At 40.1% G+C, this 26,690-nt stretch overlaps 1 protein-coding gene across 18 annotated transcripts in view; it reads right to left on the bottom strand.

Moving 5' to 3' along the window:
• ARHGAP10 (Rho GTPase activating protein 10) overlaps nucleotides 1-26,690 on the bottom strand; it is a 301,268-nt gene that overhangs the window by 99,780 nt on the left and 174,798 nt on the right. For all 18 annotated transcript variants that reach the window (XM_032464674.1, XM_032464692.1, XM_032464726.1 and 15 more), the window contains 4 exons: nucleotides 20,944-21,031; nucleotides 12,695-12,753; nucleotides 1,877-1,982; nucleotides 167-326 (listed from right to left, as the gene is read on the bottom strand). In XM_032464674.1, coding sequence (XP_032320565.1) covers nucleotides 167-326; nucleotides 1,877-1,982; nucleotides 12,695-12,753; nucleotides 20,944-21,031 — 413 coding nt within the window. The remainder of the gene's footprint in view (nucleotides 1-166; nucleotides 327-1,876; nucleotides 1,983-12,694; nucleotides 12,754-20,943; nucleotides 21,032-26,690) is intronic.

Raw genomic sequence — 26,690 nt, 5'->3', positions numbered from 1 at the left:
GGAAAAACTCTTATCAGAAGACAGAAGGTCACCACTCACCACCATGATAATAAAATTAAATAGAGAGAGAGAAGGAAAATCTAAGAGGTTAGCTCTAACTCTCATGGAGACAAGCCCAGACCAGGAATTTCCTTAAGGAAAAAACAACAACAAAAAGAAGTTTTACCTTTTCATGGTTTTCAATTAAAATTTCCACGACAATATTCTGAAATTTCAAATCCATGATGGCTGCAACAGTTTCTTCCTGTGGCCTCATCAGAGTTGGTCCAAACACCACTCCTAAATTTGCCACGGTCATGAGGTTGTGCTTGGAGTGATTGGAAACACTAGTATTGATGAGGGGAAAAGAAAGGTCTTTGGTTAAAAGAAGGGCAGTAACTACGGAAAGTACAATACTCTACAACTCTGTATTCCCCTAAAAACAAGGGGTCAGACACCACTGTTCTCAACATCTGCCACTCAAGTACCCGGATCTGACAAAGCCCTAGGTCAGGAGGTCCCTGCCTACCTTCCTACTTCTCTTTCTTTGATGTTCTGCTTAGCCATATGTCTTTTTTAATAATCTCATGTATATGCTAAGCTTGGGTCCCTGACAGCCTTCATTTACTGTTCCAATTATTTCGAACATCCTTTCTTTCCCCAGATCATTATCCCTTTGCTACCAAGGAATACGAGACCACATGGTACGTTTGTCAAAATTACCCTCACAAGCACACAGAGTTTGGTCAGAACACCCACACTCATCTCTTTGGCCCAGTACCATTGTGCAGTGAACAACCTGGACAACTGTTCTTAGCAGCCCTGACACCTAATTCAGGTCTCAACTCAAAAGGTCACATCCTCGAAGAGACCTTCCATAACCATCTTCGTAGTCCCACACTCAATATATACTCTTTATCCCTCATTCTACTTCATCTTTTTGTCATTTAATCACCTGAAACCATTTTCTATTTTCATTTGTCATCTGTTTATGATCTTTTCCCTCTTAGAAAGAAGGGACTTCATGAAAGTAGGGACTTTGTCTATCTTGTTCAACTATGCCCTTGTATCAGCTAGTGCCTTAAGGAGGCATTCAACACCTATTTGCTGACCAAATGAATGAATGGTGATACCAATAGTAGGACCCTTGGGAGGCCATAATATCGTCTGGCTTTCTGTTTCTTTTTCACATGAAATAAAGGTTCTAAAACACAGCGTTCCTCAGCTTCCTCTCACCTCTAAAATTCTACAGTTATCGTGATCTAGGAGTCACTTCTATTTGAAGAAAGAGCTAATTTCTCCACTGAATTAATCAGATTTTGCTTGCTTTTTCACTGAAATATAGTTGATTTACAATGTGTTAATTTCTGGTGTACAGTATAGTGATTCATTTATTTATATATATGCACACAAACATATTCCTTTTCATGTTCTTTTTCATTACAGGCCATTCGATTTTGCTTGCTTTTTAAAGGAGTAATGAAAGGAATAGAATGGATCCTACAAAATAACTACCTATTACCGGATTAAACTCACTGAAAGGACATGTTCAGACTTAGAGTTGGGAAGGTGTGAAACCATGCTAAATTTGCTAACAGACTTATAATCGCATTTCCAGAATCTGTGCACAGGGAAACGTATAATGTTCTCTTTTCTTACTTCAACTCAAACCCTGAGTTGCTGGCAGCGATGTTAAGCAAATAATTATATGACTTTGTGAAAGCATTGCATTTCACCACTCCTGTCCAAAACACACACAGTGAGTCAAGTGTCCAGCCTGCCCTTGCAGGTGTGGTCCCTGGTCCTGTGTACGCAGCCCCACTTCCAAGCGATCCAGATTCAACACCACCGCACAGCACCCAGAGCAAAACGAAGGAAGGAAGGAAGGGAGGCTTACTTAGTTAAGTGTTTCACCAAAATATCCAGCATTTCTTTATTTTTCTCCGGCAGTTTGTGTACCAAGAAATGGATAGCGTTAACACGCGATTCTGGGCTGCCGCTTTCTTTAGGGGGAAAAAAAAAGAAGAAGAAAAAAAATAGTTAGCAGAGAACTCAGAATCAAATATATCCCGAAAAACAAACAATTACAACAGCTCATCTGTTAAATCTTCAAACAGAGAATTTACACCTATCTTGCCACCTTTCAGAAAAAAAGAAAAGAAAATCCATCTTTGTCCCTATTATTAATCTTCTATGCCTCCCCTACGAGGTCATTTCGGCGCAGCTGCAGTCACTGCCTTTCCTCAGCTGACGTTTAAGAACAGATCCCTCTGGCTCGTTGCCCTTCCAGCCTGCTCCTCACTCACTGGAGGAGTCTAGTTGCCGGGTCCTGCCCCACCAGGGGATGCCAATAAAATGTTAGCAAAGAAGTTCCTCCCTCTTAGGGGTTAAATTTTATCACCCAAAACAATAACCACCCCGTATCTCAGAATGTGACTGTTTTAAAATGTACCGGGGACCTGCTGCCATCAGGTGTGGTAGGACATGCAGACACAAAAACGACTGTGATGGAGGAGGAAGTGTATCCTCACGCACCCCCAGAAACAGCAGGCATGCCAGGCAGGGCCACAGGGAAGCACCGGGATGGGTCACGGGGCAACAGGCAAGGAGAGAACTCGGGCAAGAGGCTTAGCTGCAGCACCCACGGGAAGGAGCAGGCAAGGCAGGGCAGGCAGGCTTAGCACTGGTGGTGCGAGTTTTTCAGCAGGCTTAGGACTGCTGGGTGTAGAGAGGGTTCCTGATTATCTGGTACCTGGCCCTGAGGTGGTTAAAGCAACAGAATATTAGTCTGGAGGGTAAGAACCAGAAGGATGGGGTCGGGGGAGGGAAAGTGGGCTCTGGATGGGTTAGTCTGCATACGGGAAGTGCACCCAGGTTTCCTATCTCTAGGAGTTGGTCAGCCCCGGAAAGGGCAGTCTCCCCAGGGTCATTAAGGCCTTGGATATCGAAACATCAGAATAAAAAGATGTGTTTAACACAGCGGTCATGTGATATAAGGTCACTGCAGATGTCACGAGTTAAGGTGAGACCACAGGGTCCTTTAATCCAACATGACTGGTACCCTTACAAGAAAACAAAGACACAGAGGGAAGATGGCCATGTGAAGACAGATACAGGGGAGACGATCATGTGACCATGGAGACAGAATGGACTGATGCGTGCACAAGCCAAGGACTGCCAGGAAACCCCGGGAGGTGGAGGAGGCGAGGAAGGGTCCTTCCCTAGAGCCTTCAGAGGGAGCACGGCCCTGCTGACACCTTGAATTTGGGCCTCACCTCTTGAACGGTGAGAGAGTATATTTCTGTTATTTTAAACCATTCAGTTTGTGGTACTGTTATAGCAGCCCTAGGAATCAAACATATTCTCTTTATCCCTTAGACCTTAGAAGTATCATCACCCATGGTTCTCATTAACAATGTGCCCGAATTCCCTCTATTGCGTTCCTGATAGGAAATTATGAAGCAAATCAATAAAATGATTATTGAGAATTATGCAAGAGGCGGGGTGGGTATAGCTCAGTGGTAGAGAGCTTGCTTAGCATGCACGAGGTCCTCAGGTCAGTCCCTGCCAGCTCTCTGTGAGCCTCCTTCCTTCCTGCTTTGGTAAACTGAGCACCTCATTCTCATAAGGCACTTTGTTGATGCCCCTGAAAACTCTAGCATAATTGTTTTGTTTTGTTTTGTTTTTCTTTTTAAACGGAGGTGCTGGGGATTGAATCCAGGACCTCATGCATGCTGGCGGGGAAGCTCAGGGAGGTTTCACATAAGGGAGAGCATTTGAGTTGGCGCTTAAAGAAAACAGGGAAGATTTCCAGGAAGGGCAGAATTGAAGAGGTGAGGGGTACACCCCAGATTCAGCCAGCAGTAGAAGCAAATACACAGTCTATCCAGAGACAGCACCTCAAGCTTACAGAATGGTAGTCGGAGGCCAAACTTTGGTCTGTAAAGACCACTTGGAAGAACTTGGCTTTACTAGTGGCTTCTGAATTAGTCACTGAAAGTAAAGCAAAGAAGAAATACAAGCAGAGTTAAATTTGGGGAAGACACACCTTACATTTCTAGAGGATGAATTAAGATGGGGAAAAGAGCAAATTAAGAAGGAAATACTATCTGGGCAAGAAGTCACGAGGCAGGAAGGGGCGGGGGGCAGGGCAGGGGTAGGACTACAAATAAGGAAATAGAGCAAAGAAGTATGATCTACGGTCAGATGGTGGAATCACTGCTTCCACCTGACAGCTGAGTGGACTTAGGCAAGTTACCTAACCTCTCTGGGCCTCAGTTTCCTCATCTGCAAGATGAAGTGAACAGCACTTTCTCCGAAGGCCACTATGAGATTCAGTGAGGTGACATGCAGAAAGCATTTGTTTACCCCAGTGGTTGGCCAACAGAGGCACTCAACCGCTGGGAGCCAGCACCACTGTTGCCGTCTGTGTTACTATTACATGAGAGCACAATGGAAGGAGTAGAATGGAGGGGATTTAGCCTCCGACTGGCTGAGGGTCAGGAGGAAGAAGGCAAAGATGAGTGAGGCTTCATGTCTGGGTTAGCTGGGATATGGGCACTTCTGTGACGGACAGGAGTGCAGAGGCAAAGAGGGTTTGAGGTGGAAGACGATGATGGAAGTGACGGAGAAAGCGATACTCAAGAGGCTGGTCTTCTCGCAGGCAGCTGGGAAGGGGGCAGGTCTCAGAGACGAAGGCTAGCTGCATGACCTGCAGCACGTAGCCAAGGATGCCGGACTACTGCGGAGCCTAAGAGAGGACATTTGGGGGAAAAGAGCTCAAAAGACGTACAGGGGAGATGCCACTGGCAACTAAGCCAAGCAAAGGAGGAGGAAGAGAGGGGGCGCCCAGGGTGGGGTTCAGTGTCATCAGAGTGTCAAGTGAGAAGAAACCTGCAAAGACTGCAAAGCTAGTGCTATCAAGAGGTAAGGAAAGACTGGGGCATTGTGCTGGACACCAGAAACTGCACATTGTAATCAACTGTACTTCAGTTAAAAAAAAGAGTTAAGGAGAAACCAGGAAATACAAAGACAGAGAAGGGGCCGTGGATATGGCTGAACTGACCACATTTAACAAAAACTGGGAGGTCAAAGAGTGAGGTCCTGAAGAGATGCCCAAAGTTGGATTTCAGACCAGAGGTTCAAAAATCGAGAAACTGAAGGGGAGGGGAAGAAAACTAAAGCAATCCCCCCTCTTGAAAGGGGAGTTTGGTGGGATTTTTTGCTGTTTTTTTAAATTGAAGTACTGAGGGGAGGGTACAGTTCAAGTGGTAGACTACGTGCTTACTAAGCACGAGGTCCTGGGTTCAATCCCCAGCACCTCCATTGAAAAAATAAATAAACCTAATTACCTCTCCCCCTGCAAAAAAACAAGAAAAACAAACAAACAAAAAACCCAACAGTTAATTTTCAGGTGTTGGTAGATTTTTTTAAATTAAATAAACAAACAAACAAATAAACTGAAGTACAGTTGACAAGTAACATTATATTAGTTTCAGGTGTACAACATAATGATTCAATATTTGTACGTATTGCAAGATGGGCATCACCATAAGCCTAGTTACCATCTGTCATCACACATAGCTATAACATTTATTTCTTGTGAGGAGAACTTTTAAGATCTACTCTCTTAGCAACTTTCAAATATGCAAGACAGTATTACCAATTACAGTCATCACACTGCAAATCACATCCCCATGACTCGTTTATCTTACAACTAGAAGTTTGTACCTTTTGACTCCCTTCACCCATTTTGCCCACCTCCCATGTCTGTCAACTGCCAATCTGTTCTCTGTATCTCTGAACTTGGTTTTGGGGTTTGGTTTGGTTTGGTTTGGTTTGGTTTGGTTTTGTTTTAAAGATTCCACAAGTAAGTGAGATCATACAGTATTTGTCTTTCTCTGCCGGACTTGGCATTTTTTTTTTCAAGATGATAATAGCTTCACTTTTCTGTTACTGGAAAAATTAAATATCTGCTCAATTTTAGAAAACTTTATTTTGCTAAAATTTTAGGAAAAAACTGATAAAAAGTTCAGTGAATAAAATCACTAAAAATCTGAAATATATTTTAGTCAAGCAAGAACTGCCACAAATCAGGCAGAAAAGAGAGACAACCCAAAAGAAAAACAGGGGAGGGTCTGGAGCAGAAACTTCATGACAGGGGACCTCTATGTGACCAACACACGTGTAAAATGAAAAGACACTAAACCTCATTAGTTACCAGGAAAACAGAAATTAAAACCACAATGAGGGACCAACCATTCACCCATCAGGATAGCTTTCAATGAACCCCAAACTCTGGCAAGCGCATGAAGCAACTGGATCTGTCATACGCTAACTGGGTGGGAATAATTAACTGGCGCAACCACTCTGGAGAACTGTTATCTGCAGTATCTGCTAACCTAGAACACACACGTTCCCAGCGACCCAAAAATGCCTCTCATATGACCATTCGCTAAAAGACACAAGATGGAATGGTCAGAGCAGTCGCCTCTTGGTAACGGTCCAAACCAGAACTCCAGTACCCACCGAGAGCAGAAGAGGCAGACTGCGGTATAGTCCCACAACGGAACACTGAGCTTCAACGAGAGTGCACGGTCTACTGCGTCGCTCAACAGGGATGGACCTCGCAGGGTGAGCAGAAGCAGCCCAACGTGTTAGTCTGCTCTGCATGATTCCACTTACAGGAAACTCAAGTGCAGCAACACGTGACTATGATGTCACAGGTCAGGAGGCTGCTCACCCGGCACGGGGGTGGAGAGTGACCACGCGGGGGCGAGGAAGGGCTTCTGCCAAGCTTTTATCTCTGGGGGCTGATTACATGGCTGCCTTCGCTTGGGGAAAATATACTACGCTGTATGCTTAGTATTTACACTTATTATTTGTACACGTCTCTTATGTTTCCATAAAAAGCTGCTTAAAGTTATTTGTAACAAATCTCACCTAAGAAATTGTAATTTTTAACTTTCATCTTTTCAGAGTTTTCCTTCCTTTTCTGTAATGAGATGTTCAAACAGCCCCTTTCGTGAAATACGTCATGGACATCTCGACATGTCGTTGGATGGATGCCACACGATCAACTGCACGAACATCTAAGTTGCTCCCCGTGTTTGTAAAGTTAGATTTGTTTCCATTTACGCTTTCAGGAGTGGGGTTTGGGAGGAATGAGATTTTACAACACAGGACACCTTGTTGCTAAGGAGAAAGGAAGCAGAAGAGACTAAGAAATGGAAAGGTATGTAGGTAAAGCAGAACACAAACAATCCAATCACGTCACATAATAGAAGACTGAGATACAGACTACATTTGTCACTGAGAACAAAAGTACAACTACCTAAAGAGTTAGGGGATCAATTATAATCAAGATTTTAATCTGGAGTTAAAGCCAAGATAATGCCTTCCTAAATCAAAGCTGGAGAAAAATAAAAAGCAATAAAAATACAGTAACATTTCCAATTCACAGCTTTGATTTTAAAAATAAAATTAAGGCGGGGACTCTGAAAAACAGTGAAAAATTCCAAAGGAAGAAAAAGCCGCCTACGGTAAGAATTTTGTACATTCAAAAATTGACAATTTTTGAGAACTTTGCACTAAAAAGCTGTTTCTAACTCATGTGTCTATCTTGTCGTTAATAATCATCTTTTGCCAAAGAAAACCTAATTTTAAAAATTATTTATTACTTCTTCAGAAACACAAGATAGAAAAAATAGTTTCCCACCTTCTAAGGATAAGGTCCTGCATTTCTAAAAATACTAGAATTGGTTTTGAAAATAGAATCAAAACCTTCCACTCCCTTTCTTAAGGGGCCCCCCTACTGGCTTACCCCCATCTCACTTGAAATGATATACTCATTTTTGCTAAGCCTGGTTTCCCCTCTTCTTCCAAAGAAGACTTTTTGGATGTCAAGCTTGTAAAGTAAAACTATTTTTTCTCCATTTTGTGCCATTTTGACATGAATCAAAGCTTTCTAAGAATGGACATCTTCATGTGGCTACAACACAATAATGACTTTAAGGTACTCAAAACAGAAACAAAAAAAGGTCTCCTAAGACGAATTATCTTTAGTTGCTTATGCTGTATGCATTCCATTATATTTTAATTGATGTAAGTTGACAAAGAACACCAAGGCATACGTAACTTTTTGAAAAATCTAAGATACTGAATTAATAACACCCAATTCCTGGCATTTGGCAGGGGCAGGAGTTTACTGTCACAGCAAAAGCATTTCTCATCGTGAAACTACACACATCAGCGTTCACAACACTTAATGTCGATCTGCTCGTGTTGCCGCACCAACTAACGGAGACTGAGAAAGATGTGATCATAGCTTACTGGAGCTTATCAAAGATACACAGACAAATTTAAATTCAATACTTAAACGTCATAAGTCAACAATACTGTAATTTTAGGAAAGCATTAGCAGTAACCATTCAAGCACTTCCCAAGAGATAAGGGTGGCTTCAGTCAGCTGACATCAAGTACTCGAGTTCTTCTGCAGGAGACCTTATCTCCTGGAAACAATGCATCTAGAGGCTAAGAGAGCTTGATGTCATTAACCATCCAATTCCTTTAATTTCCAGACTTCCGAGTCCCTCCCCACCAAGATGACATGATTTCGTCTTGCTTCCCACGCAGGTTTACCAACAAGGACAGAACCCTCCGGCTAGGCAGACACCAGTGCCCTGGACCCCATAACAGTTTTGTTTTTCATCATTAATGACCAAAGAACCTTGTGATTATGATACTGCTTCCCAGGTAACTTGACTACAGGAAGAAAACATACAAACATAGCAAGACAGGTCTTCTGGTGCGGGGGACAGAAATTTTTCCTGTGATTCCAAATTAGGCGTCCAACTTCAGCTGCCATTCTCAAACTTAGTTTAACATGCATCTAACCTCGAATCTTGGGTCCAAGTCTTACCGATATGATATGTATCAAGGACTCTGAGCCTGAAAGGCTGAAACACACACCATGGACCACAACATTCTCGAAGGTAATAAACATCATGCAGTCACGTATCCAGGTAGATGCCTACAAACCTTCCCCAGGTGGACACAATCTTCTGCATTCCCATGTAGACCAAGCAAAGTGTATTTTCATCTTACAAATTTCTGTACTAAAAGCCCATTAATTTATCTTACAAGATGATGTTGTGAAATAATAGGAAACATATATATATTGGTCTCTGCCCTCAGTTCCTGACACAGAGCTCCTAAAACTCTTGTAAAGGGAAGCACTCAGAAAATCTTTTGTTCTAATATTTTTAGTGCCAGACACAAAGCTCCCAGAAGCTCTGTAATCTCCTGAGTGATAGGATCGTCTGACACCGAGCTCTTAAGTCCCTTGGAATTTGGGGGTTGATAAGAACACCTTTTGGTTTAATGGAGCAACTTTGGGTGGGCTCCTTGGCTGGTCACCAGAGAGACCAAGTCATGACTAGAAGCTGAGAATTTTCAGGTCCACCCATCATTCTCTGGAGAGGGGAGAGAGGCTAGAAATGGAACCAATAATCTATCATGCCTACATGAAACCTTCATAAAAATCCCAAGAGTATGGGGTCTGGAGAGCTTCCAAGGGGATGAACATACCCACATACTGGGAGGTCTTCACAGGGACAAAAGCTCCGGCGCTCAGGACACTTCTGTACCTCGCCCTATGTATCTGACTGTTCGTTGGTATCCTTTATCAGATCCTTTATTATATCATAAGCTAGTAAATGGACTTCTGTGTTTCCCTGAGTTCTGTGAACCACTCAAGCAAATTCTCATATCCAACATGAGGGTTATCAGAATGCTGATTTCTAGCCAGGCAGTCAGATGTACCAGGGATGACCTAGGACTGGTGTCTGAAGTGAGGGGGTCTTGTAGGACCAAGTCCTTCACTTGTGGGATCAGCTGCTAACTCTAAGTAGATAGAAACGGAACTGAATCCAACTGTAGAACGCTCAGCTGGCATCGCAGAATTGGTTGGTGGAGGGGAAACCCCACACATTTGGTGACCAGAAGTGAAGTATTGTGTGTGAGAGTCCAGGAGACACAGAGGAGAGACTGTCCTAGACAGATGGTCTCTGGTTTCTTTTAGCAATTTTAAATTAACTCCCGCAGCTGAAAAGGTTTATTATTTTAATTTCTCATTGCATTCCACATTGAACAGTAAGGTTTTTTTTCTTGGTTTTTTTTTTTTTTTATAACGAATGAGGAAGAAAAATGTTTGCCTTCTGTGGTGACAGCAAAGAAAAAATTTGTATTTGTATCAGAGACTCCAGACTTAACTCACAGGTTCTCAACAGAACTCTGCAAGAAGGAAACTGATGGGAAAAAGAGAACGTACCCAGAAGAACCCGTCAGAACCCTCAGCAGGGAGAGGAGGAGAGACAATCTCAACACCACGGAACAGATGGAAACTACCGCATGCGACTGAAAAGAATCAAAAATTAGTCTCCATGCTGGTGTGAGAGGCGGTAACAAGAGAATGGTGATGCTCGGTAATTTCAGCAGTCAGCTCAGCTAAGACACTTTGGCAAAACAAGGTAATCTCTGCCCCATTGTTAATGGAAAATGATAGCTTCACCACAATCCCAATTTTCCAACAGTATTCAAGGGGAGACTAGTTCTGACCACCTGATTTCTGTAACTGCTTTATTCAAACCTTGAAAGGACACGTGCAAAAGATTAGAGGATCTGCTCCCACACTCTTTCCTAAGAGAGGCCCCAGGAGCACAGAAAAGGGCGTTCACGGGAGAGTCAAACAAGAAATTAAAGTCTACTCTGGAAATGTTGGTCACTAAAATAACACTCATCTAATATATGGACGTTTTTCCCCACTAAATAAGGTATGCGCCGACAGGTCCCACGCCAACTGCAACTCCACTTAGGGGCAAATGCCCGCCAACAATTACAGAAGCCACAGTATCTCTCTGGAACAGGCCTGTTATTCCAATCATTGTGAAGACCATATAGATCCCTCCAAAGCCAGGGAGCAAACACAAGGTACTGGTCTAGGAGGTAACGATCCTTCTCCTATTTAAACACGCTCTTCTTCCACATTGCTCAAGGAGAGCCTCCACAAACTCCTTCAACCCACCCCCCGTCCCCGCGGACTCCGTTACCACCTATTAAGTCTCGACCTCTGAGGAAGCCCTCATCTGGTAAAAACACGTTGGTGTTCGAATTTCCAGCACCCTGGCTTCGGTTCTCTGGCGCGATCATGATACTAACTCGGGGTAATTTAAAACTTCATTCCATAATCACTTTATCTTTCTCCAATTCTCAGAGGATTCTAGATTAAAATTGGCACTCTTCTGCTTTTTCCAGTCTCCGAGGCAAACAACATGAAACAATTGTCCTCCAGCTCGACTTTAATTTCTCTTTCCCCACTTTGCCAAAAATGCCACAGGGAAGAAATCAAAACAACTAAGCGTTTGCTTGAGTTTTTGCCAAGAAAACTTTCCCTGACTTCCCTGATGGCACAAATTCCCTTTAAAAAAAAAAAAAAAAAAATCCTCTTCCACGTGAAAACAAAAGTGAAAAGAACCATGTTTCTGCCTTTTCCAAAAGCCCGTTTTATATGGATAGTCCAACTGGGCCTACCCATGGCCTCTTTCTGCAAACCCCCGGGAACCTTTACACTGGCTGGAGCAAGGACCTCACAAGAAGATAACATTTACAGCGATGTTCGGGCACCAGTAACACAGGACCCAAAGGGACTGCTCTAAGTTTTCCAACAGATTAAACTATGGAATACATCCAAGGGAAAAAAATAAAAAGGAAATGAAAATACAATTACAGCTACTGTCAGTGCACCTGTGAAAACCAATACGGCAGGTTTTAGCCAGTGGAACTGGGGTTTTGAATTTGAAATAAAGATCTCTATAATCTGGCAAGTTACTTAACGTGTCTCAACCTTCATTTCCATGACTATTAAATACCAAACGTCGGAGTATTTCGGGAGACTACGGTGATTAAACACCATGTGTCAAAACTGACACATTGTAATTGACCGTTCTTCAATAAATAAATAAATAGTAAACCAGAAAAAATATATAAATAAATAAAAAATAAACACCATGTGTCAAATATAAAAACCGAGGTGTATAATAGAAAGAAAATAAGAAAACTTCAAATGAGTATGACTCACACAAGATTTAATCCCATATTGAATTTCTACCAACTATAAGCCTTTTTCATTTAGCATTTTATCACATATAATTCACTCTCTATCAAATACTGTGTGGGTGTCTGGCTCACAATAGTCCTTCTGCCTGCAATTTCCATCTAAATATCTTTCTATGGGAAGCCATTTCCAACCTGCTAATCTCTCCAAATCTGCTAATCTCCCCAACAATCTGCAAGTTAAGTCCTTCTGTGTTCCCACAGCATTTTGGTGATTATATATATTACACTACAGTGAGAGGCGTATCTGCCCCAAGACTTGCTAGAAACCTGGCTTCCGGGGGCGGAAATCCTGTCGTGGCCGATATATTCATTACCTACCAGTGACTAGCACACAGTAGGCAATGAATGAATGAATGAATATATTAATTGTCCCTTTTTTCATCTTCTAAAACCAGGGGGGAAAACCCAAACACCTCCTAAAGTGATTTTCATTTTTAACACAGGCTACAGCAACATAAAGATAAATTTTTCATGTGGACATTTGAGTTTATACCCGCTACCAGCCACCAAAGGGCTTCTATCGCCTCTACACAATACTCACTGGCTGGAACAATGAAATCACCATGTAACTCATAGGTCATAAGCGGCTCAGGAAGACTCCTGTAGGAAAAAGACAGCTGAGAATTACTGAACAAATACGAACAGGGCATCTCTCTCACGTTCATTTTTGATAAAAGGATATGAAATATGTCGTGCATTTCTTGGTTAATGTGCAGAACTTCCCTAGGAGATACATTTTTACATATCAAAGAAGATACATCATTCAAATGAACCCCTTTAGTAAGTGTTATCTGCACCAGGCGTATCAAAGCTTAAGCAGCTATCAATCCCTGTCTAGCAAATAGCATTTCACATTTAATCTTGGAAAGTACCTTTACAAACATCTGATTTCATATCCAAAACTTCCTTCCACATATTATTTAGAGTCAAACATTCTATCCAGCCAATATAATATACATAATATAAGCATTATATTAATATATGTTATAATACTATAAGCATACAATTTTGAAAATCATCTCTGGGATATTAATTGGAGATGCCAAAAAAATATAGAAAAGAGTAAACATATTTAAAGAAATCAAATCTTCTCCTCTTACAACTCTATTATAAAAATACAATATCCAATTTTGAATCATGCCTATGAAACAATAGAGATATGAAATAAAATTGATAGTAACTTTAAAAACACTCACATCCTTTTAATTTTCTACAAAACAGATTACATAAATAGTAGATTTTATCCTACAGTCAACAGAATGTTACAGTTCAGTCAACATTTATACATATTAAGTTTTAAAAAGACCAGATCCGCAAACTCCAAACATGTAAAGAACACTAAGACAAGTAGCAACCTGTACAGCCTTTCTTGAGGGCAGTTTGGCAAGATAAAAGATAAACACTTTTAAAAGGTTTAAATCATGAAGCCCAGAAATTCCTCTTCAAATGCTTAAAAAAAAAAAAAACAAAGATACACACAAAAGAATATTAAAAACATATGCAAAAGCCAAGAAAAATGCCAGGGATAAAGGAGGTCATTTCATACTGATAAAGAAGTCAATTCATCAAGAAGGTGTAACAGTCCTACATATTTATGGGTCTAGTAACAGGGTCTTCAAAATACACGAAACAAAAATTGATGGAACTGTGAGGAGAAATCCGTAACTATGGCTGTAGACGTAAATACCTCGGTGTCTCGGTAACTGACAAAACAAATGGACGCAAAGTTAGGGTACGGAAGATCTGAACAAAGCCCTCAACCAACTTCACCTAATTGGTAAGTCCTTCACCTAACTGACACTCCATCCAAAAGCAACAGAAAACACATTCCTACAGTGGGCGTGAAACATTTATTGAGATAAAGATATTTTGGACCATGAAACAGATCTCAATAAATTTAAAAGGGTTCAATTTATACAGGACATTTCTCTGATTACAATAAAAACTGAATTAAAAATTAGTAACAGAAAGATAACTGGAAAACCTGAAAGGAAGGGAAAGCAGGAAGTATCTTGAACTGAATAGAAATGAAAATACAACATATCAGAATTTAAGGGATATCAGTAAAACAACAATTAGGGGTAAATTTATACCACTAAGTACCCATCTTAGAAAAATAGGTCTTAAACTTTTTACCCTAAACAGCCAAAAAGGGAGTAAGTTAAACCCAAAATAAGCAGAAAAAAACAGAAACAAGTATCAGATCAGAAAACAATTAAACAGAAAACAAAATAAAACAAAAAAATAGAGAAAACAAGTGAATCCAAAAACTGATTCTTCAAAATAATCAATAAAGTTGGTAAGTCTAGCCAGAGTATTTAGGAAATAAAAGAGAGAGAACACAAATTACCAACGTCAGGAATAATAAAGGTGACTGAAGAATCTCTGCAGGCTCTAAAGGTATTAATAAGAAAACATTATGAACAATCTCATGCCCACAAATTCAACAGTTTAGATGAAATGGACATACGTTTTGAAAGACACAAACTGCCAAAGCTCACTTCAGAAGAAAGAGGTAACCTGAGTAGTCCCATTATCTATTACAGAAAATGCATATGTACTTAAAAGTCTCACCAGTAAGGAAACTCTAGGCCCAGATGACCTCACTGGCAAATTCTACCAAACAATTAAAGAAGAAATAATACCAATTCTATGCAAGTCCTTTCAAAAAAAATATCAGGGAACACTTTCTAACTCACTCTGATGTCAGCATTACCCTAGTATCAAAATTAAAGACATTACAAGAAAACTACTGACCAATCTGACTCACGAATGTCAATGCAACTATTCTAAATAAAATGTTAGCATCTGGAATCCAACAAGGTAAGTGAGAGGATAATACATCACGACTAAGTTGGGTTTAATCAGAGAAATGTAACACTGCCTTCATCTTAAAATAAGATCAATTCAACTCACTACACTAGCAAGCTAAAAACGAAAAATTGTAAAATCATCTCAATATACAATTCAGGGGAGAAAGGATATACTTTCCTACAAATGGTACTACAACAACTGGACATCCATATCAAAAGTGAACTTGGATCCATTCTTCACATCTTACACAAAACTAACTCAAAATAGACCACAGATCTAAGTGTAAAACCTAAAACTACATAACTTCTATAATAAAACATAAGAGAAAATCTCTATGACTTTGGATTAGGCAGAAGGATAGTCCATAAAGTACAGTCCCTATAAACTGACAAAATGGACTTCATCAAAACTTTTAAATGTCCTTTGAAAGGCACTATTAACAGAATGAGAAGACAAGCCACAGACTGAAGAGAACTTTTAAAAAGCACGTATCTAGGAGGGGAGGGTATAGCTCAAGTGGTAGAGCACATGCTTAGCATGCACGAGGTCCCGGGTTCAATCTCTAGTACCTCTGTTAAAAATAAATAAATCTAATTACCTTCCCCACCCAACCAAAAGATAATAAAGTAGTACAATAATAAATAAAATATTTTTTAATTAAATTAAAAATAAATAAATAAAAAGCACGTATCTAAGCCCTTGTATCCAAAATATTAAGACTTGGCAAGGGTACAGAGGAAATAGAACTCTTGCACATTGTTAGTGGGAATGTAAAGAAATATAACTCCTTTGAAAAAAATTTGTCAGTCTCCCAAAAAGTTAAACATACACCTACCATGTGATCTGGGCATTATAATCCCAGGATTTACCCAAGAGAAATGAAAGCCTTTGTTCAAAGGTTTGTACACAAAGGTTTCTAGTAGCTTTATTTGTAATAGCCAAAAGCTACTGATAACCAAAATGTCCATTAACAGGTAAATGGATACAAAAGAAAGTTCTGGTATATCCATAAAATGGAACACTCGTTAGCATTAACAAAAAATGAACTATGGGTATTTGCTACAACATGGGTGAATCTCTGATTATGCTGAGTGAAAGAATCCAGATTTTTAAAATTACAGGAAACACAAATTAACGTATACTGACAGAAAGCAGACCAGAGGTTTGTCCAGGGATGAGGGAATGAGAAGGGAAGAGTGAGAGAGAGTTCAAAGGGGCTCAAGGAAACTTTAGGGGAGATGGGTAGGTTCACCGTCTTGATGATGGTGATGGCTTCAGAGATATATGCATGCATCAAACTTATCAAAATATATGCTGTCAATATATGCAGTTTATTGTATGTCAATTACACTTTAATAAAAATTATTTAACAAAATAGTTGCAAAAATATATCTACAGTCCCCACATATAGTTTTTTAATTGAATAAATTTCACTTGGAACATTGTGTAAGTTGAAGGTGTACAGCGTGTTATTTTAATACATTTATATATTGTGGCAGATATGACCACAGATGTAGCAATATTCATCACAAATGTATATATATAATTATAGTACACTACTATTGTCTACATTCATTATGCTGTGCATTCGATCTCTGTGGTCTATTTACTACTCATTACACGTTTGTACCCTTAAACACCATCAATCTTATTCCTCCACCATCCCCTAGTGGCTGTCATTTATCTTACATACAATCTATGATGCTGCAGGACACACACACACACACACACAATAACAACTGTAGGCCCTGAAACTAAAACTTAAAGCACTAGTCAAGACAAACTGTTCTCTTACTTCCTTTCTCTCCCTTCTTCATCCCCTACAGTCTCATTTAAAGCAAAATAAAATGAATTTCACCACAGCCTAAATAAAGAAAAAGAAGGGGCAATCAGAAGCAAGCCTCTGGTTTTGTTTCAAAATATGGACAAGCAGGAAGGAGCAATAAAGATGAAAATGCTAACCTGTCAGAGAACGAAAGTTCAAGTTCTGAAAAGAAAGGGGAGGAACGGGGGGGGGGGGGGGATGAGAACAACCAGAAACCCCATAGAGAGAATTTTCTTTTCCAATAAAAATAAATTTGTATATAAGTGTCTTCTACATGCTACTTATACCATTGCTGTATGTCCATCCAGGCAATGCAGCATGAAAAAGTAAGTATTCAGTACTTTTAATATTAGGGAAGCAATAATAAAAATGATGAGTTCCCCGAATAAAATTTATTATATTGAGTCACCATATCTGTCAACTTCCCACCCAACATGAGCTGCCTCTCTGGACCACTAGTCAGGATCTGTCTGGGGATATAAAGTGTAATATTTACTAAGTCAGTATTTTCTTCCCCCAGAAGTCTCATTCCTATTTCCAGTCTTTAAACATTTCTTCCAGGTAAAATCATTTTACTACAAACCTCACAAAATAGCTCATTTGTCCCCTCACAATGGCAAAACATTGAAATGAACACATTACTGGAAAATAAAATTATGGTCTGAATAGCTAGGAAATCAACCATAGGGCTGGTAGTCAGCCGTCTAAAGCAGAACTAGTTTAAAAAAAAAAAGTCTCAAATCAGTAGAAGAAAAAGAGAGATGCCACACATACATCTACTGCACATATTTTTCCATCTCCCAGACCCCTGAGGTTTTGCTTCTTGTTTTAGTTTAGTGTTTGGTGGGGGTGGGGAGGAGGCCTCTTCCTCGTCTTCCACCTCCAACCTCCCATCCAGGATTCGCAGAGAAAAGAAGTCAAGGGCAATAGTTTCTCTGCTGAGGACAGCTACAGTCAGCTTCGGGCTGTGGTGCTGGAAGAGACAGAGCTGGGAATCCAAGGCAGGCAGGCTGGCGCCGGGGCACGTCCTCGGGGCCATCACACTCTGTTACCTCTCACGCTCAAAGAAAGACGTTTGCTCGGCCATGACCAGGTAGCCATGATGAAGGTACATAAAAACTCAATTTTCTCCTATTTGGTGCATGCCCCAGAAAAAGTGTATCAGTTACATCCTAACTACTGCATTTTCACTGGATAAAAAATAACATAGGGGAAACAAACAGCAACCTAACTTTCCCGTCTCCCGAGGCACCTGCCGTTTTATGATAATCACTTTATCACATTCAGGCAGAACGTGTATACTGTCAGGAGAGAAGTTACATAAGAACAGCATCTCATCACGTGCTTCTGTAGGCACTGTCTGCTTAAAAGCGGACTTCAATAGGATGAAGCAACGTGATGAGAGAAAAAGACAGAAAAAAAACAACACAAGACCAGGGGCAATAAGGAGCTAACTTCAGAAAGCGTCAAGAACCAAGAATTGTATGTATTGAATAAAAAGACTCTCTAGTCTATTAAACTAATTCCCCCAACAGGGGAGAAAAGAACCATGGGAAGCAGGAGGGGGGGAGGAATGCAATTTACTACAAAAGAACTGGATTTTTGCCCTTCATTTCCCACCAATAACCAAATCATCTTGGTCAGTCCGTTTAACTGAACCAGGCATGTTTACCAAACAGTAAATTGGGTTTAAAGCTACCTTCCAGAGAGGCAGCATGCTTTGTTGGTCAAGTTAACATGTGCAATTCACCCATTCTTTCCTTCATCCATCTAGTACAGGTCTTAATCTTGGCAATACTAATACTTTGCACATTTGGAGACAAGAGAGGGCCGTCTTGTGCATTGCGGGATGGTCAGCAGCCCATCCTGGCCTCCACCCATTGGATGCCAGCAGCATCCCCTCTTCAGCAATCCTGCAAACCAAAACTGTCTCCAGATATTGCCAAATAGCCCCTATTTGGGGTGGGGGGCCCAAAATTGTCCCCAGTTCAGAACCACTCTCGTATTTGAGTGACAGGGGCAGCTCTAGGTGCTGGGGATACCGCAGTGAACAAACCACATAAATTGTCAATCTTCAGGAAGCTTACATTCCAATCCCAGGGTGGGAGCTAACAGATTATTACCAAAATCCTCATCTAAACCAGTTCATCACCACCAGAGGCAAGACAGACATGAGCACATGGCCTTAGCCTTAATTTTACCCCTTTATAGAACAGGGATAATGATAATGTACCATCATCTCTCAGTATAGGTAGGAGATTGGTTCTAGGACCTGATACCAAAATCTGTGGATGCTCAAGTTCTATCGTCAGCCCTCCATATCCACAGATTCAACCAAATGTGGATCCTAAACATTCTACATCATCTGCCGTTGGCTGAAGCAGCAAATGTGAGACCAACCTCTGGATACGGTGGCTCAAAACATCATGTTTAAATAACATACTGGAAAATAGGTAATACACAGCTGAAGTCATCGATAAATTAGAATTTCATTAAAAAGTGGGACAACCAGACAATACAGGACTCTTGATGTAATATCACAACAAGATGTATAAAGCACGGCTAGGATGTATTTTTGCAACGAATAAATGTCTAAACTGAATCTAATGAAGCCTACAGATTTAACTCTTCATTGAGGGAAACATGATAGATAACAGAGACACCAGTCAGCAACACCACGAGGATACCATCAGCCATCTCTACAATGCAGAAAATTCTGTTTTAAAAAAATGACTGAGGTGGAGGGAGGGTACAGCTCAAGTGGTAGAGCGCATGCTTAGCATACATGAGGCCCTGGGTTCAATCCCCAGCACCTCCATTTAAAAAATAATTAAAGAAAAAAAACCTAATTACCTCCAACCCTTCCCCTGAAAAAAATCTAAAAATTAAAAAATGACTCAGGTTCATCAAATTAAGTGCTAGGGGCGTGAGGAATGTGGGTAGAGGCAGGGGGTCACACGGATTAAAAACGACTTGAAACCTATCAACCAAATGTGTCCACACTGTTGAAGTCCTCCAGGATTTAAAATAAATATAAAATAACTATTTTGAAAAAAACAATAAAAATGGAACACAGGAGGAGTCCTGGATCACATGAATTTTGTTAGGTAAGGTAATTACATTCTTTCTGTCTTCATGATAGCATCCTTTTTTTTTTTTTTAGTCCTTATTTTTTTTTGAGATATACATTCAAGAATTTATGAATGCAGCAATATGATGTCTCAGAAAATCTTTAAAGTCTTATCCCAAAAAAGTGGCAGGAAGGAGACCCATGGAACAAGAAGGGTCAAAAGTGGAAAACTGAAGAAGGAAAATAATGGGCCATGAGGATTCATTATACCCCTCTCTCTGTTTACATATATTTGAAAATTTTTTAAATATGTGTGTTTTTAAATATAAAATATGTAATAGAAGTTGATTCTAATGTGTTTGTTGGAACCGGAATAATATTCACCAGAAAGACAACCCTGCGTGTTGGTTAAAAAGAAATGATGCTGCGGGGTGGGGGGGAGGGCCCTCCCATTTGTTTGCCAGACAAAAATCACTGTCCCCAACAGAACCACAGCATAAGGACCACGATCGTGACTGTTTCCCATCCCTTTATTCTGTGTACCTATTTCTCATCTAAACTCAAGCTATGTCATCATTAAATTTCTTTCTTTTTTAAAGAGAAATGCCGAGCCTTTTCTAATTCTCGTCCTAGACATCTTCTATAGCAAATGTAAAACTTTAAAGTTTATCTTCCCAAAAAAAAACCTCATCCAGGACACTTGTTTTCAAATAGCTTTGTGTCTTTGTGTCATCATTATAAGCCTTTAAGTTCAAACAGTTTAAATTTAAACTAAAACACCTCTATTTTAGCCTAAAACAGCCTTCCTTCCTCACCATCTCAGAGTATTTAATTCCGAAAACTCACATTCCCCCATAGACTCTATTTCACAACCCAAGTCTATTCCAGTTCTGTTCTGTTGCAATTTATCGACCAACGGATGTTCACTGACTATGTACCACGCTTGCTGGGACATCAGTAGATACCTCATCAACATTCTCCTTTCTCGTAAGCTTCCGAGCTGTACGTGCAGAGCCGGCACTGCTTGTGTGTCAGACACGCAAACAGCCCACTCTTCCCTCCGCCACTGAGAGGAGCTCACCTCAAATACTGCTTCAGGGCACTGGTGATTGTCTTCACTTCCCAATCTACGGAATTCTCCAGGTCCACCTCATTGCAGGTCTTCACATCTAGCGAGCAAGCAAGAAGGAAAAAAAAAAATTAAAATCTTGAAACATTCAAAGGCCTTCTTGACTGGCTGACAAAGCTTCCATTTTTAAATGGCCAAGCCACAAATAATGAATTCTCTGGTTTCCTATAAAAGGCATTACACACAATTTCTTATAATATTATAACCCAGGTTCCGTTATGAGACATTCCTAGCACTTCAGAAAATCGGTAGTGGAGATCAAAGTAAAGGGAGAAGAGTCGGCAGGGAGTTGGGGAGAAATGGACACAGCATATCCAATATGCACAACTACAAAGCAGGTACAGCTATGATAACTAGCAGCCACGGCTCACGTAGCTGTGACTTATATGGCATTTGCAGCATCGATATATTTTAACTTGTTTCCATTGACATTACTGCTATCACACCGTGTTATGACAGGGGGAACAGGTAGCACCCTTAATGGCAACATTACTATTAGAATAGCAACAAGTCGGTGGGGAAGACGATGGTAAGTCTGGTCCCACACGTCCAAGATTTGTACTCATTATCTTTCTAATGATTAATACATGATCAACCAAAGTAGACACGTGATGACAGATCAACTTAAAAAGTCTTTTATGGGTAATCTTTCACACTAACATTAGTTTATACACTCATCCAGGAAATATTTATTGGAAGCCTCTATTTAGCACTTGTGACATTCATCCTAAATTACACTAGATCTTTTGGTCCTGAAAGTATATTAATGACGCATTTCTTCTAAATGCCTTTTCAAATACCTAGTCTGCTCTAAAGAAGATGTAAAACATGCACTAAAAAAAAAAAAAAAGGAGGAGGAGGAGGGGGCAGTTAACTCTGAAAAGGAAAAAGTCAGTCTCGGTTGAAACAAAAGGAAAGGATGGTGGGGAGAGTGAGCATTCTGAGTATGGTGGCATCTCTGAGCCTTGAGGTTGGACCGCTGCCCCGGGCTGTGACAGGGCAGCAGAGAGGGGAGTGCGGCAAAGGTTCATAAACCTGGGCTAAAATCCCGCCACAACCCTGACCAGCCCCGCCACCCCCACGCAAGTCAATTCCAAACCTATCTGAACTGCAGCTCTTCATCTGCACAATGGAGATCATGTAAACGCTCTTAGGGAACTACTGACAGCATCAAAGCCAGTCAGGAATGTATACAGATTTCCATAAACTATTAAATGAGTAGGTAATCAGCACAGCTGAGTTACCAAACATCTAAGCATTCAGTGGTGGTACCCACTCAACGGGAGGGAGCAGTGAATGGGTCGTGGTGAGTGACATCCACCAATCAATAGAAACTTGCCTGGGTTTCTACACTGTGGTCACATAAAGGGGAAAATAAGAGATTTGTGGAAGAGACTTATTTCTCCCTCACTCCAGAATGATGTTTCAACTAAGATTCAAAAAAAAAATTTTTTTAAAGTCGTTTCAGGGTTTTTTACACTGTATTTGTCTATATTCGGAAGGAAACATCTTGTTAGTACTCCCTTTTCAAATTAAAGCTCTAAAAAGAAAATCTTGTCCAAATGGGACCACCACGTTAAGTCATGCATGCCACTCAAAAAGTTTTAGGCTTAGGCACGAGGAAGGATGGGTGACAATGCAATGTTATTTCCCAACTTCTTGAAAGGAAAGTGAAACAGGAAGTGATGGTTATTTCATGGCCAGAACATCATACATATGGAGTCCATTACTCAAAAGTCTGGAGATTTTTTAAAGCAATTCAACAGTTCTTGATTACAGCAACTGACAGCAATATGCAATAAACCACAACAATGGCAATTGACACTGATTACATTTTGATCAGTTCCTACAATTCCAAGCTCATTTGTTACTGAGCTTGTCAGACAAGCTGCAGATACATTCAAGAAATCAAATTAAGCGCTCTGATTAAAGGTGCAATCCTTTATAACTAGGACTAAATAATTCTGTTCTGGAGGCTTTGCCAACCAATTACTGCAGTAACTGAATATTCTCTGTCTCATTAAATCAATTATTTAAATCTCATACAAGTCAGATAACATTTTCAATCAACTGGCTACCAGCAAATCACCATTTTAAAATCCAGGAGGCTTCTAAAAGCAATCTTTTATTTTCTGCTTCTGACCAAAGGATCATTCTATATTTTGAGAACCATATGGAAAAACAAGCCATCCTTTGAATTCATGGAATAAAAAGTAGCGGTCACACCAGAAGCCAAAGACTACACAGTGTCTGTGGTACCGATCCGCTGTTAAAGTTTCACTGTTTTCAAATCACTCAATCACCCCTCGCAGCTCTTTACAAGATGCCCTGGGACTAGATAAATTTGTTAATACCTTACTTGGGATTCAAACCTAAAAATGCACTTAAGAGTGTTCTATCAGAATATATGTTCTACCATAAATAAGGTAGAAATTCTGGCTCCTTTCTGGCCAAGGAACACCACCTCGTGGACTAGTCTGAAACCTACACTAATAAGCACAGATACAAATAGGTGACTTTTTTATTTGGGTGAATGTTTCCTAATCATATAAACCAGTGGTCATTTTTTTGAAACTGGAAACTTCCAGCCCAGCCCTAAGCTCTGGCTCCCTACCGGACACTGACTTGGGTCCCACTTGAAAGTACCTGAAGCAGCACAGTGACTGAATGAGTTCTGAGAATATTCTTTATCAATCCAAAATCCGAATTTTTTTTCACCTACATTAGTTTACTTTTTCACCAAATCTATGTGAAAAAGTTGTCCTACAAACAAACAAGTAAGGTGATATTTTTCAAGTAAAATCCTTCTAAATTAGTCTTATTTCTGGCTCTCTATGGTTGTGTCTTAAGTAAAATCATCCAGCTGTTTTTGTACATTAAATTCAGAAATAAACAGTAAATTCATCAGCACACACAAGCTACCACAGCATTTTTTCAGAACTTCGCCTCCCTGCTTTGACGTCTTCATTGCAAAGTGGAGAATACGGGACAATTATAACTCGTTTCAGTTGTAACCTACCGATAGCTATTGTAATTCATCTGTTACATTCTCACTCCACTTACTAAAAAACGGTGACTCACCCAAAGACACCTCAGCTGATATTTCTCCCTGCCTTCCCCAAATGCAAGTTTCTATTAAAAAAAAAAAAAAAGCACAAAAACTTTTACTAGACTATGTGTCTGCTGTTAGACAAAAAAAAAGAAGAAAAGGAAGAACACCTGTAAAGGGAAGGAAGGCAACTGCCCACTGGGACACATTCTTATGGAACCTTAAGAAGTGTGGTCCAGGGAAAAGCTAGGAGGCTGCTGGAAAATCCAGTAGATGGCTACCTTCTGTCCCCAGGATGGAAGATGACTGAGATGGCAAACAATTCTCATCGCCCAGGGAGGAAGGCAGCTGCCCACTCCTTTACCTGACCTGGAGGAGTACAAACGATGTGCCTCTTTGGAGGAATGTCTACAGTCAGCTGCCATTAGTATTTCATGCATGGCGGAGAGGAGAGAGGGGGCAGGGGAGACGGAAGGGGAAGGGGGAAGAGGAAGAATGGAGAGAAACATTTTTCTCTACTTTAATCTTAAACATGAAGGGTAAAGACACAATCAAAAAAAGAGGCAAGTGAAGAAGACATGCAAGATATTAAGCATGCATCTTTCCTTTAGAAATAATCACAAACTTTTATGCATGAGTATTTAAGAATGCTGAAAATATTTCAATACAAAAACATTTTATGTAAAATGAGAATAACAGAAAAATAACAGTAAAGTCAATAATTAGGTCTTAAGAACTAAAGAGAACTATGCAAAGTAAATAGAATTTCTTGTCAAAAAATACAAAACTACCTGGAACTTTTTCTCAGATACTTAAAAGGTTAGATTATTTTTCATATCTACAAATAAAAATGGATTACAAACGTAACGGATTTTGAAAAAATTCAAGTTTGAGATAAACATTACCTGGAGGAATAAACGTTTTTTAAATTAACCACCTAGTACGATGAATGGGCAAAATTATCAGATTTAATTTTCTATAGGAGGGGAAAATACCGACTGGTATGAAAAACAAAGTTAAAAATCTGGCAGATTCACCCAATTTTTTTCTCTCCAACATACATAACCTTGAAGCAATGTAGAGAGGTTGGGAAAAGCTGGAGAGAAACAGCATGTATGGAGCAGTGTGTACACAACTATTCAGAAACTCAAAAAAAAATTTTTTTTAGGAAGAGGAATAAATTGTTTCCATTTGAACACTTGCTGAATTAGGAAGAAAGGAAAGAAATATGTTAAGGAAATCTTACATGTCTTAGGAAATAGTAAACAAATCTAATTTGTTAAAATCCAAAGTTTGAGTTGGTAATGTAAATAACAAGAAAATGACATCAATGCTTAAAAAAAAAAAAAGTCCACAGTTTATGATGGACAATGCTAAATTTCATCTTAGGAATTATTTATAAATGAAGTAAAACAAATGTATGCTTTGCAGCCCTCTTAAATGAATCACTTAAGAAGATAACAAGTCAGTTATCTTTTCCTTGAGTCAATTCTCTAATCTCTGTTTGCAGAATGGTATTACTGGAAACATTGCATCTCCTCCACCAGCAGCTTAAATGAGGTTGTATCACCCTTGTGCCCTGGAGGTCTACCTTGAGTCTCAGGGAAAGCAAACACAGTCTTCTAGGTCATGAAGTTTTGAGGGTTTAGATATTTTAAACGCCTTGCAAGTTAAGGACCATCTTGGGACATTTCCCATGAGCAGAGGAAACTACCACCTTGGGGATGCTGGTGACCGCGTGGGATTTTATGAGACTGAGAACAAATTCTGAGACAGCTGAACATCTCAGGGTGACCAAAGAGACACTTGCTTGTTCGAACTTGCCTTGAACGTGAACAAGAAGCTAGTAAAAATAACGCTAGGACCCTTAGGACCAATCCTATCGCCAAGTGCGCCTTTCAGCCAAAATCTCCCCTTCTGATACCAACAGAGTCTTCCAGTTCTAATCATTATAACACTGTCTTGGAAAAGAGACGTGTTTCTAATTTTAAAATTAACTAAAAGCAGATGCCACAGCCCCATTAAACTCTTACAGCTGCTACTGAACCACTGGCAACCCGAGTCTATTTAATTTGGAGACCACTCCTGGTAAAGAGGAAAATCTGACTGCCAAAACTGCACACCCAAGTTAAACCAGAGAGGCAGAAAATGAAAACAGCTCATAAAAGCAAATGTATTCTAATAAGGCTCTCTCTAAGGGATGATAAGCAATTTTTCCTGTGGTTAATGCCTAAGGAAAAAAAGGGCGGGGGGTGTGCTGCTTATTAAATTCTGAATTCAAATACAGCCAAATAAGCAATGTTGTCTGTAACATCTCAGCTGATTTTATCCACCTCGGTTTATGCTTCCTGAAAATGAGTCTTTGCCACGATGCTTTAGGATGCAGACAGGTTTAGATGCATTGACAATACCCCCTGGAGGTTGTTAATATTGATTAATTAAAAGTGAGACATCAAATTAATTAATAGTTAGCAAGGTCATAAGGACAGATTAGTTTCACACCAGTGAGTTATCATCACCCCTCAAGAGGCAGTCTGCTTTGGGCTGGGGGGAGAAACGGGGCATCTTACAGGTGGCCCTGAGCCGACAGCCGAGTGTAATGTAGAAGCGCTTTGTCATTCCCATAATGTCTGGGGTAATGAAATGAATT

Source organism: Camelus ferus, chromosome 2 (genome assembly GCF_009834535.1).
Source record: "Camelus ferus isolate YT-003-E chromosome 2, BCGSAC_Cfer_1.0, whole genome shotgun sequence".
NCBI lineage: Eukaryota > Metazoa > Chordata > Mammalia > Artiodactyla > Camelidae > Camelus > Camelus ferus.
The sequence above is the reverse complement of the archived record's forward strand: the minus strand, read 5'-3'. Positions and strand labels throughout refer to the sequence as shown.